This window comes from Strongylocentrotus purpuratus, unplaced genomic scaffold, assembly GCF_000002235.5.
Source record: "Strongylocentrotus purpuratus isolate Spur 01 unplaced genomic scaffold, Spur_5.0 spur5_scaffold_10, whole genome shotgun sequence".
Classification (NCBI taxonomy): Eukaryota; Metazoa; Echinodermata; class Echinoidea; order Camarodonta; family Strongylocentrotidae; genus Strongylocentrotus; species Strongylocentrotus purpuratus.
This window is the reverse complement of record NW_022145595.1, coordinates 16,764,833-16,777,531: the sequence shown is the minus strand read 5'-3', so window position 1 is coordinate 16,777,531 and position 12,699 is coordinate 16,764,833. Positions and strand designations below refer to the sequence as shown.

The window sequence follows — 12,699 nt, the reverse complement described above, 5'->3', positions numbered from 1 at the left end:
TGTGAAAGACTGGAAGTGATTTTTTTCTAATGAATGCATTTAAGTTCGGTCCTCTGTTCTGCTCTTTCACATTATCTCTCTCTCTCCTCTCTCTCTCTCTCTCTGTCTCCTTCCCTCGGTTCTTTCTCTTCTTATTTTGCCTTCTGTATCACACCCGGGGGGGGGGGGGGGGGGGTCACTCTCATACACTATTGCTACCCACCCGTGTCCCATCAACCACGGAAATAGATCCTAATGGCGTATCGCACCTTTTCTGAAATGGACCCTAATGGCATATAGCACATTTTTTAAATGACCCGAATGGCGTTTGTATCGCACATTTTTCTGAAATCGATACTAATGATACCGTGTGAACCTTAAAAGGTACCCTTTTTATGATTTTTGTGCGATCAGTGCCTCAAAAACACCTTTTTGGAAAGCGTTGACGACGCCGTATAACCGAAAAAGACACTCATCGACGAGTTTTCTGGGGGCAGGTTGGGAGTGACCCCCCCCCCCCCCTCCCGGATTGAATGCGCGGTGTATGAGCGTCGTTTTATATAAGCCCATCCTACCAACTCTGGGATGCTCATGATGTTATGTGCGTCAGTTCGATATTTGAATTTCCAATTACGGTCTTATTTTAACCAAAAAATGCACAGGCAAAAATATCATAGTTGTAACTTGAAGAAACCCATGCCGAATTCGGAGAACCCGCTTACTATTATCTGTGTTGCCGAAGGCGGATATACTTTTGAAATAGCTTCTCAATCAAGTCGGGAAAGTGATAATCTTACAAATCGGCTCGGTTACACAGCTTCCAAATCGTTTCTTTTTTATTTCTGGTAAAACAAAAAAAGAGAGATAAAGTCATTCCTTTTCGTGTAGTTGTGTCTCGTTTTCGTTAGTCGTGTTTAATATACCTGTCATGTGATTTATATTTGTGTAGATGCTGTATTTCCATTGTGCCGATGTGGTATTTTTTATATTTCCTATCTAATTTTAATTCCTACTCGCTTTCCTATTTTCTTCTTCTTCTTCTCCTTCTTCTTCATCTTTATCTTCTTCTTCTTCTTCTTCTTCTTTTCTTCTTCTTCTTCTTCTCTTCCTATCTTTCTTCCCTGACAAAACTTTTTCAGTCAACCTCGTATATACTCTCGGCCAATTAACTTAAAAGTGTTTGATAATATCGGCAGGTCGTATGCACACACTTTCAACATTCTGCCTTTTCCCCACAGCGTTAATGTCGACCCTCATCGTCGATACCGTCGAAAAAGCGACGTCGATCATCGACCACGCCGATGCGATGCCCTCGTTGAGAGTCGTGGTCGTTATGGACCTCCCTGACGAGGGCACAAGTGACCTCAGACAACGGTACACGGCGCAGGGAATCGAGTTGTGCACCTTCGAGGAGGTGTTACGTCACGGTGCGCAAAAGCAAGCCGATCTCGTCGTAAGTGGCAGTGTGACCTCGTGTTTGCCAGAGCCATCGATACACAGAGTTTGGCAAACCCGGTTCGAGTTGGACACAATATGGCGACTACTGCTGTGTTGGGCAAGCACAACACAAAAGAATATACGCCATGTTGTGACCCAGTGAAACCTAGTTGGCCAAACTTTGTATATAGATGGCTCTGGTGTTTGCAAATATACACTCAGCAAAAAAAGAAGAGTGGACAATATTTACAGATTAAATTGTCTTTTATATTTCAAAATGATCATCTATTAATCTTCTTTGAAATTATATGCAATAGGTCGGAATCTGGAGTGAGCATAACCATTTAGTAATAAATGGGTCTTTTAAAAATCTAACCATGCGATTTATATGAAAATTTGAACAATAACGAGTGTGTACTTTCTTCTTTTGCTGAGTGTATCGAAAGAAAGAAATTAATTTAAGGGAGTTTCAGTACCGTACAGAAATCGTGATCAGTTTATGTTTTTCTTTTTTCTTTCTGTTTTACTGTGGGCAGAGAAAATTATCGGGAAAATTAAGATAAATAGGAAGATTGAGATTCAGGGAGAGGGGGGAGGGAGAAACTCGGAGTAAAGAGTGAGAGGAGAGGGGAAATAGAGAGATAGACAGCATGAGAACGAAAGAGGGAGAACCGGAGATAAACGGAGAGATCGAGAGATGGATGGCTGAATTACAGCAAACAAGATGAGGTACACGGAAGTTAGGGGCGGCTTCATGATATTCTCAAATTTTCTCATGTCTAGCTACCGTCGCCAAATGATATCAACACAATCTGCTTCACAAGCGGGACCACAGGTGAGATTGATTTATTTTAGAATGAAAATGATTTTTGTTTTCATAAATATGAACCTTTCATTTTCTCCTAACATAAAAGACGCGAACAACTTGAACATTGGAGAAGCTTTGAATTCTCTTCTGTCCTTTGCTTATATGGTTTTCTACAAATGATGCCACAGTCCTTGTTCAACTTACTATGATCGTCAAGGAATATACTAATAAAGTCCATCGCACACTATACGATCTGACTACGATCCGATTGTGGAAGAATTTGCAATATCAATTGATATGAATATTCAAACATGTAAAAGTTTAATGACCGAGGATTTGAATAGCCATATGGTTAATAATTAATATATAGGTTTCAAAGAAATGTCAAGCTTCCTCACACCAAAACATGTAAGTATAAAAATAAAGATAAATATACTTTGCGCACATAATTAAAGGAAACCGCAAATAAGTGTAAGACAAAGTAATAATTACACCATATTTTCAGGACAACTTTGATTTGTTTTAAAAAAAAAGAATTATTATTTAATCTATTTTAATCCGTTTATCTGTATGATTATTAGGTTTGCCGAAGGGTGTCCCACTCAAACACAAGAATCACATCGCCAACCACTCAGCTATATTTGCTACATACCAGGTAAATGATCGGAATTTAAACTTCTTTCTAGAAAGATTGAGGTAGAGCTATAGTATTAATGATTCCATAGACTCTCAAAATCGTGCATGTTCGTCAAATATTACAAATTTTTATTTTGTTTTTAAATATATATATATATATTTTTTTTTTTTAAATATTTATAATAAAACAGCTATTCATTAAATGTTGAAGATTCACCTTTAACTATCGTAGATTCAAACTGTCAAAAATATGTATTCAAACATATATTCTCGTAAGTGTCCTTCGTAACAAATTGTTTAGATTTTATTCATATATGAATAGACACTTTTGAGAGGGGAGGATGACAATTGTTTAAAGATTAGAAGAATATATGTATGCAAAAGCCAGTGTAATATTGTTCAATGTTCAACTGATAACGCAGTGACGAAGTGCGCCTTATACAAACGAATTTTAATCATTACTGTCAGTGGTATTATTATCATTTTTTATATCATCTTTGTTATCAGTTTTGTTATCATTTAAATCCAACCGCTTAGTGGCTTGGACCATTTCAGATTTCAGACTACTCATTGCAAAAAGAAACATCATTGACATAACATATGGTCAGGCGCGTACGCAGGGGGGGGGGGGGGGTGTGTTTTGTTTTGTTTTTTTTTTTTTTTTTTTAATAATAAAAAAAAAAATATATATATATATATATATATATTCCCATGGCTGACCTAAAAAAGGAGCAAAATGTCAAATTTTCAAATTTCGAGACCAAAAAAAAAAAAAAAGTGTCCTCTTACCCCCCCCCCCCCCCCCCCCCCCCCCCCCCCGCTTATTCAGCGGCTGGCTGAGTCGATACGAAATTTTCGGCCCGATATAAAAATGTTAACCCCCCCCCCCTTGAAAAAATTCTGCGTACGCGCCTGTATATGGTAGTGCAAAATACCCAGCACAAGCAACATGATACATCATTTAACAAAATTTAACTATGATTAGAGTCGATGATGATTTTATGATATTATTCACACCCTATTACTTTGCTAAATTATCTGAATAGGACAGTGAAATGATGGATCATGCCGATGTTCACCTATCCCTCTTGCCCTGTCCTCATGTCTACGAGAGGGGCAATATCGTAAGTATATCTTCTATTTCCCTATTTCCTAAATTTGATGCTTAATTTTTGTTTGATATAGATCAGTTTCATCCAGTATTTTTACTTTAAAGCCCCACTGTACTACTTACATGTAGCAAACAATGCCTAATCGGTGCCTGTTGGTCCCCCATGATCCCCTTTTCTTATGTTAATTGAGAGCTGATTTGATTAGATAACCACCTGTCAGTGACCTTGCAGGGTGGTCAAATCCCCCCTGGCCAAACTAGTACAGACGGGCTTTAAAGACGCATAGTAGTGGGCTCTCATGGGGATTTCGACACCATTTGGGTGTTTACCCAGTAATAGGTGTTGTCAATCACCAGGATAAGCCTTCAGTTTTATGACCATCAGGCCTAATGTAATGCTTTGTATTTTCCACCGATTCCCTCATATGGTAGAGTCCTTGTCTTACGTTTTCTTCACCAGAAAACTCTCCGAGAGACTAGGAGTTATTTTTTTTAATTGGACTTCGGGTTTGTTGTGTGCAGACTTGTACATCCATTAAAGGCATAATTGATTAACAATGTTAAATCTGAGATGCTCGGCCCTACGTGTTATCAGTGTCTGTGGTATGGTGTAATATTGAAGCCCTAAACGAATTGCGCTTCAAAATGATCAAGAAGTGCCTCAAAAAAGTAAAAAATCTTTGAGTGACCGGTTTTACCATACTCGTTTTCCCCAATAGACTGTAGTGTTCTGAAAACCGTTAGGAAAACAAAAAATGAAATTTCCATTTTCATTTTTTTTTTCAATCATAAATATCTTGATAATCAGACAGGCGATCGGCTTGTAGAAGTCATGGGGTTCCTGACTAAATCCAAGATTATGTTTCAGAATCTGAGACAAAGTTACCCAATCCCTTTAAAGGTAAAGACCAGTTATGGTCATGTGATTGCATTGTGAAAGAAACGTTATGGAATCGATCAAAAAAGGTTGATCATCTAGCATCTAGCGTCTGCAAGGTTCTGGAATCATCAAAATGATAAGAAATTTGGCCCATTCTTCGTAAAGTTACAAGCACTATACACAGAAAGATGTATATGGGACTACCCTATATCTCTCACAGACCATGAGAGAAACAAATTTACCAAATATATGAATTAGTAGGCGGTTTCCCGGCAAATTTTGTATCATCATGTATTAGTCAAAACATATTCTTTCACATGATTGGTAATGAGAGCTTCCATTTCATTTTTGAAATTGGGGCGTTTCCAATACTGGTCTTTACCTTTAAAGGTATTTCCACTAGGTCTGATGTTAGCGAATTATTGCCTTCTGCACATGGAAACCAACGACCCGCTCCCTTTAAAATTACATCTTTCCACATCTATTAGAGTACTCATACTATTTGATAATGTGCTCACAATTTGATCTTCTTATTTGTTGCAGTACAATGTCATGACAATGGGTCTCCAGGTCGGTTTCTTCAGCGGTGATATATTAAAACTCATCGATGACGCACAGGAACTCAAACCAACAATCTTCGCAGCAGTGCCGAGATTATACAATCGACTCTTCGATAGAGTAAGCTAAATTTGTCATAGAGGTCCACTCACGTTAAAAACAAAATAAAGAGCTACTATCACAGAAAACGAAAAAATTATGTTTTATTAATTTTTAATATCATATACTATGAATCGTGCTTTAAGAAATTTCCAACTTTCCAATTTTTTATTTCAATTATCCTTATTTTCTTTTCTTTTTTTAACTTTAAAATGGTATGAATATTTAGCAGATGTTAATAGCCTTCAAGTTTATGCCAAGTGGATGCCGAGAGGACTCGGGGGGGGGGGGGATTCCGAGTGGACGCAGGGAGGGTTCCGAGAGGATTCCGAGTGGAATCCGAGTGGATGTCGGGAGGGTTCCGAGAGTATTCCGGCAGGATTCCTAGAGGATTCCGGGAGGGTTCTGGGAGGATTCCGGGAGGGTTCTGGGAGGATTCCGGGAGGGCTCTGGGTGGATTCCGGGAGGATTCAGGGAGGGTTCTGGGAGGATTCCTAGAGGATTCCGGGAGGGTTCTGGGAGTGTTCCGAGTGGATTCCGGGAGGATTCCGACAAGATTCTGGGGGGATTCCGAGTGAATTCCGGGAGAATGCCGAGATGATGCCGAGTTTACACGGATCTAGGTAGAAATACCATTAAAGATGCACATACTGGTTCGAAATTTAGAAAAAAAAGTGTTTATATAAAGTGTTCTATACAACAGTGCATCACTTGATCAAAATGATATCAATATTTGTAATTAGACTTGTAATGCCCCTTCTGTTTCAGATTCGGACAACTGTAGATAGCGGCAGCACCATCAAAAAAGCAATATTCAACCATGCTCTCAATCAGAAAATGAAAGATCTCGAACAGTGAGTGCAGTTCCATTATTAACCCTTTCGAGCCCAAGCCAAATGGGGTTCTAAAATCCTTAGATAGACAAAGTCAAAATCCCGATTTTATCCAATTAAGTCATTTGTATTGAAATGGTAGATTGTTATTTTTCTAATCGCCCGCTTTTACAGTATCACAGACGGATCCAAGTGGGCGAGACAGCCGAGGCAAACTGAGAGAGATAGCGAGAGAGAGAGAGAGAGAGAGAGAGAGCAGGGGGAGGGGAGAAAATGAAAAACAATGATTGATGAAAGAAAAATAATGACTACCTCCTTTCGGGGCCGGCGAGTTTCCTGCAGTAAAAATTAACAATTTCTTTTCGGGAAATGATTTTGTTGCTTGCTAAAAAAGTTAAGGAAATCCAACCTTCGTTAAACTACTCTAAATGAAAGCAAACAAATCTGAGAAACATATTGGTGAAAGTTTGAATGAAATCTGACCATAAATGAGAAAGGTATGATTTTTTTAAAAATTGTAATGACTGAACGTATTGGCGATTCAAATTGGCAGAATCAGTAATGTCACTTTGTAGTGCCGTAAAACTGTCCTTTTTTTATTTTTTCCAACAAATAAATTGACTAAAATTTCAATTTTTCCAAATGTTTGACTCAGAGGGGTCTTTTCTCTTTAGAGAACCTGATATGCTACAAACAATATATTTCGAGACGCGGCCAAGGGAGAAGGTTCATTAGGAGAACAAACGAAATTGATGATATTTTTGTACATGACAAACAACGGTAGATTTTATCAGTGAACACGAAGCAATCCACTGACCAAATTGACAATTTGCGATTCGCATAGATTCTGTGATCTCATATTTCAAACACTCATTACTTTCTTATTATAAGTTCGATTTATACCAAACTTTTGCCATTGTGTTTCTCTTTAATTTTCCGCTTGGCATTCGAATGAGATTATTACAAGGGATGGATTGTCCTTTAAAGTAAATCTTAAGCCAACCTGTGCTAGTGTACAGGAGGGAATATACCACCCTGCAAGGTCACTGGACAGGTGGCTATCTCATCAAATCAGCTCTCAATTAACATAAGAAAAAGAGGATCATGGGGGACCAATGGTCACCGATTAGGCATTGTTTGCTATATAGAGGGCGCAAGTAGATAAAAGTAGTACAGTGGGGCTTTAACTCATATACTAAGACTGTGTTTCCTCTATCACTATACTAGGGGTACACTGAGTCGAGATACAGTTTGGGACAAGCTAGTCTTCAAGAAGGTTCAGGTGAGATCCAATTACGGTGTGAAATCTCATTAAGCAAATAAGAATAAAATAGATACATAGATTCTACCAGGGCCGTGTCTTATAGAGAGTTTCAATTAAATTCAATTTCAATTTAATTCATTTATTGTTCATCAAAAACAAAGTGAACACAAGAGCATAATAAAGCAATGAAATCAAAATATAAAATGGTGGGATACTCTTAAAAGCGGCAGGGTCGCAGTCTTTACACAAATGATAATTAACAATATTACCTAGAGCCAGAGTAATTTTAAGTTGCGGTTCATTTATTTGATTGCTACTTAACATAAGAAAGATGATATCTGTCGCATCTCTTTACATAAAATAAAAGAGGAGATTGTGTCATTGTGAACGATATGGATCAATGGAAACCATTATGACCCTGTCCTAATCCGTTTTTGGTTTAACATTTTCTTTTAAATGCTGTCTTGTAACGGGCAAGACTCTTCAGAATTGAAGGAGGCAGACAAGCAAGCAGATGAGGGCTTAGAGCCTTGTTTCACAAAACCAGTTATCAATAACAACAGATCTATAACAAATCTGTTCATATATAGCCAATCAAATTAAAGGATTTCAATAGCTTATAACAATACTAGAGCGCTGTAATGGCCCCTTGCTAAAGCCAGGGTAATAATCGGGGCAGCGCTAGGAGCGTCACGACGTGACGGACATGTGCGCTATATAAGAAGCCGCCATTAATATTGTTATTATAATTATTGTAATTGATAACAATTTTTATGAAACAGGGCGCTGTGGTTGCAGATTCGAATCCAATCCAGTGCTTATTCTTTCCATTCTTTTCTTAAGTTCATACCTTATTTCTGCTTGCATCAGCTTAGATACTTTTTGTTGACTAAAATTACCAAAGAACACTCCCTTTTAATTCTAGTATCTTTTACTGTTGATAAAACTTAGGCTTGAATTGAATTTGTTGTCCGGTATTGTCACCGAAAGCACTATATATTTTGGATGTTTAGGAGATTCTCGGCGGAAGGTTACGGTACATGTACACGGGTGGCGCCCCGATCTCTGGCGAGGTGATCACATTTCTCCGGTGTGTATTCGGCTGCTCGGTAAGTTTGTAAAATAATGCGATTCATATACTTTTGATTTATTTGTTTGTTTGTTGTAGAGTTTTTTATGAAAAGAAAAAGGGGAAAGCGTTTTGTCATGAAATAATGTTCTTTTCTTTGAAGATGCATTTTACATGCTCTATAGAGAGAGATGAATAATATTCAAAATCCTTGTGGAAAAACTCTTGTCCACTTTGTACTTATAAAAAGATGCAATCAAACGTTTCTCGAAAATTAGAAGACCCAATAGCAAGTTTGAGGTGCGTTATGGGGTAACGTTGAACTATTCTGCAAGAATCCCTGAGAAATATGGTATTTGGTACTTAGTATATTTCATAGTCATAAATTGAAGTAAAATTGAGATGACGATTTAAGGTTTATTTTATTAATACCGCGTACATGAGCCTTCACAACGCCTTAAATTGACGTTTTCACAGTTTGTGCAAGCCTACGGTCAGACAGAGACAACAAGCTGCATGACACACACGCTGCCGTCTGATACGACAAACGGTCACATCGGGCCTCCCGGGGGTGGGGTGGAGATCAAGCTGATCGATGTGCCGGAGTTGGACTACTATGCCGACAACAACCAAGGAGAGGTATTGTGATGGAAACAATCGTTCATAATGATGATGTCGTTCGCTCAGTGGGGGGGGGGGGGGGGGGGGGGTAGTGAGCACTTTTTTTTTTTTTGGTCCCCGAAAATTTTAAAATTTGCACCCCCCAAAAAGGTAAAAATCACGTGTTTTTACATTATTTTTTTCTCAAGGGGGGGAGCCCGGGCCACCCGCCCCCCCCCCCCCCCCTGGATCCGCCACTGTCGTTGCTTATGTTGGAGATGATGATGCTGATCCTGATGTTGATAATGAAATAATGAAGAGGAGGAGGATGATAACAATAGTGATGGTGATGACGATGTTGATGGAAATGATTATCGGATGCTGTTAATAATGATGACATCGACTGTGATAATGATGATGACGGTGTTAATGATGGTGATAACGATGATGATGGTGATGTTGATGATAGTGATGATGATGATGATGATGATGATGATGATGATGATGATGAAAATGATGATGGTGGTCGTGGTGGTGATGGGATGATGATGTAGAGGAGGAAGAGTTTGATTGTAACAGTGATGATTGCAACAATGATATAGACATAACAATTTCCGATTCTTACTCTAACATCTCACTCAATTTTGGGTCTTTTACTCTTGTAAGGTGTAACTAATCTATTCATAAAGTCTCTTTATAAACCATATCATTCGAGATATCCTTTCATATCCTCAAACTTTAATAGACAGTGAAAGTGGGAAATGATACCGTTCCTCATATTCTACGTATATATGTATAAAAACAAAAGAAGGAAAAATACCAAACTGATGTGTTTTCTCTAATTGTGCAAATGATTCTTTTCATTAGATCTGTGTCAAAGCAGCGAATGTATTTGAGGGTTACCTTGACAACCCCGAGTTGACAGCTGAAGCATTGGATGAGGATGGCTGGGTGCACTCAGGAGATATTGGAGAGTGGACAGAGGTATAGCTTCAGAAACTTCCTTCTTTCTTTCCTTACTTTCCTTATCTTTTTTTATAATTTTCTTCTTTGCATTTTTCCTTATACTTTCTTCCACTTTTCTTTTATTCTTTCATTTTTTCATTTTCTTTCTTTCTTTTTCACTTTCTTCCTTACTTTCTTCCTTATACTTTCTTTCATTTTTTTCCTTTTATATCTCCTTTCTTTATTCTTTCTCTCTTTCTCACTTTTCTATCCCTTTCTTCTTCTTTTTTTTTCTTCTTTCTTTCTCTCTTTCTTTCATAATCATCATTCTAATATGAATTTATTTTCTTCTTTTTATCTTAAGATTTACTCTCTCCAAAATGGCATATTTTTAAGATATATTTGATTTATGTAATCTGTGTAATATAATTAAGTAAATCATAGGCCCGCCCCCCCCCCCCCTTCCACTCCAGGAACGAAGGGACCGCATTCATATTCCCAAAATGTCTGGTAAAGGGGTACTTTTCAAGCAGCAAAGTCCGGCTCGTAATGCACAAAAAATCGGCCCTATTGACTTTACACACCAGACTTAAGGGGGTGTTTTCAAAAGGAGGGAACAAGAATATTGTCAAAAGAATATTGTCAAGTCTGCCGGTGGCTTCCAATATATAGGAAACTCAACGCACATATACTTCTTTTTATGTAATAGACTGGGACACTGAAACTGATCGACAGGAAGAAACACATCTTCAAGATGTCTCAAGGTGTTTACATCGCTCCAGAGAAGATTGAGAATACATTAGTGAGGAACCCACTCATTCAGCAAGTCTTTGTCTATGGAGACAGCACCAAGGTGAGATGTGATGGTTTCATTCGTAGATGATGGTGATGATGATGATGAGGAGGAGCAGGAGCAGGAGGAGAGGAGAAGCAGGAGCAGGAGCAGGAGGAGAGGAGGAGGAGCAGGAGAAGGAGCAGGAGCAGGAGGAGCAGGAGGAGGAGGAAAGGAGGAGGAAGAAGAGGAGGAGGAGGAGGAGGAGGAGGGGAGGAGGAGGGGCGGTGGAGGAGGAGGAAGAAAAAAAGGAAGAAGAAGAAGAAAATTAATAACAAAAGATGGGAAGATGATGATGGTGATGATGATGATAACTATGGTGATAGTGATGATGATGAGGATGCTGATGACAGTAATGTTGATGATGATGCCAATAAGGATGATGATAATAAAGATGGTGAATATTCAAGATATTGACGATCTTGAATGATCACCATTAATAAATTCCATGGAGCATTACAAATGGTCTTTGTCATATTGGAAATTATTTCTATAAGGTTCTTATTACTATTTATAAAGACAGATATTTCATTAGAGTATCAGTTGATTAATTCATTTCAAATCCTCTCTCTTTCCTCTTTAGGCCAATCTTGTTGGTATTGTGGTGCCTGACCCGGAATCATTTCCTGCATTTGCAGCCAAGTCTGGGGTTAAGGGGTCACTCCGTGAAATTTGTCAAGACAAGGTAAACAAAAAAACAAAACTCAGATTGCTACTTGTGATATGACTGTGGGATATATCTCATTCTGTTATTGGTAATTATTAAGATATTTTGCAGATGATGATGATAACAATGATTCATCAACTGATCAATTCAAACAATAACATTTCTTTTGAACCAATTTGTTTAATTACTTTAGATTGTGTATTATATGCTCTTGCTCAAAATCTAAATGTTACTAGAAAAGGGAATGAAATACTTTGTCCATTCTCTCTTTTTTATCTTCTTTTTTTTCCCACTCATCCATGTATGTAAATTCGATTTATTTTATGTAAGATGTGCAATATATTGAAGTTTCCATTATTATTATTGTTAATTTGTTCCTTGAACTAATTTTTGATTGTTTTCCATATTGATGTATTTTGTAGTTTTTCTTTATTTCTTTGAACTTTGTAATCTTTGTTTGTATCAGTCTCTCTGCTGTTTTAACATGGAATTTTGACTCAATAAACCGAAATGAAATTAAATGAAAAATGAAATTTCCTTCTTAACAGAAGGCAAAAGATGCACTCCTGGCAAGGCTCCAGGAGTACGGAAGGAGAAAGGACCTCCTTGGCTTCGAGGAGATGAAGGATATCCGGCTCCACGATGAACCCTTCAGTGAACAGAATGGTCTCCTAACCCCCTCTCTCAAGAACAAGAGACCCGACATTGCAAAGGAGTTTGAGGAAGAGATCCGAGATATGTACACCACTCTGGATTAAATGGTGGAAGTTGTTTGTTGTTTAGTATAGGTGCTCGAGTTGAATGGCTAGGGAGAGAAAGAGAATTTTTGAAATAGAAAGTGAATGAGGGAGAGAGAGAGAGATAGAGAGAGATAGAGAAGGGGGAGGGAGAGAGAGAGTGTGTGATTGTGTATGTTTGTAGGAGAAAATATATTGAGTGTATGAGAGAGAGAGAGAGAGAGAGAGAGAGAGAGAGAGAGAG

At 38.1% G+C, this 12,699-nt stretch overlaps 1 protein-coding gene across 1 annotated transcript in view; it reads left to right on the top strand.

Moving 5' to 3' along the window:
* LOC594520 (long-chain-fatty-acid--CoA ligase 5) overlaps positions 1-12,699 on the top strand; it is a 34,377-nt gene extending 21,678 nt beyond the window's left edge. Inside the window, exons 7-19 of the mRNA XM_030979642.1 lie at positions 1,218-1,432; positions 2,200-2,251; positions 2,806-2,879; positions 3,907-3,984; positions 5,395-5,529; positions 6,277-6,362; positions 7,569-7,623; positions 8,619-8,714; positions 9,152-9,313; positions 10,142-10,258; positions 10,929-11,072; positions 11,635-11,736; positions 12,267-12,699. Coding sequence (XP_030835502.1) covers positions 1,218-1,432; positions 2,200-2,251; positions 2,806-2,879; positions 3,907-3,984; positions 5,395-5,529; positions 6,277-6,362; positions 7,569-7,623; positions 8,619-8,714; positions 9,152-9,313; positions 10,142-10,258; positions 10,929-11,072; positions 11,635-11,736; positions 12,267-12,476 — 1,526 coding nt within the window. The 3' untranslated portion in view covers positions 12,477-12,699. The remainder of the gene's footprint in view (positions 1-1,217; positions 1,433-2,199; positions 2,252-2,805; positions 2,880-3,906; positions 3,985-5,394; positions 5,530-6,276; positions 6,363-7,568; positions 7,624-8,618; positions 8,715-9,151; positions 9,314-10,141; positions 10,259-10,928; positions 11,073-11,634; positions 11,737-12,266) is intronic.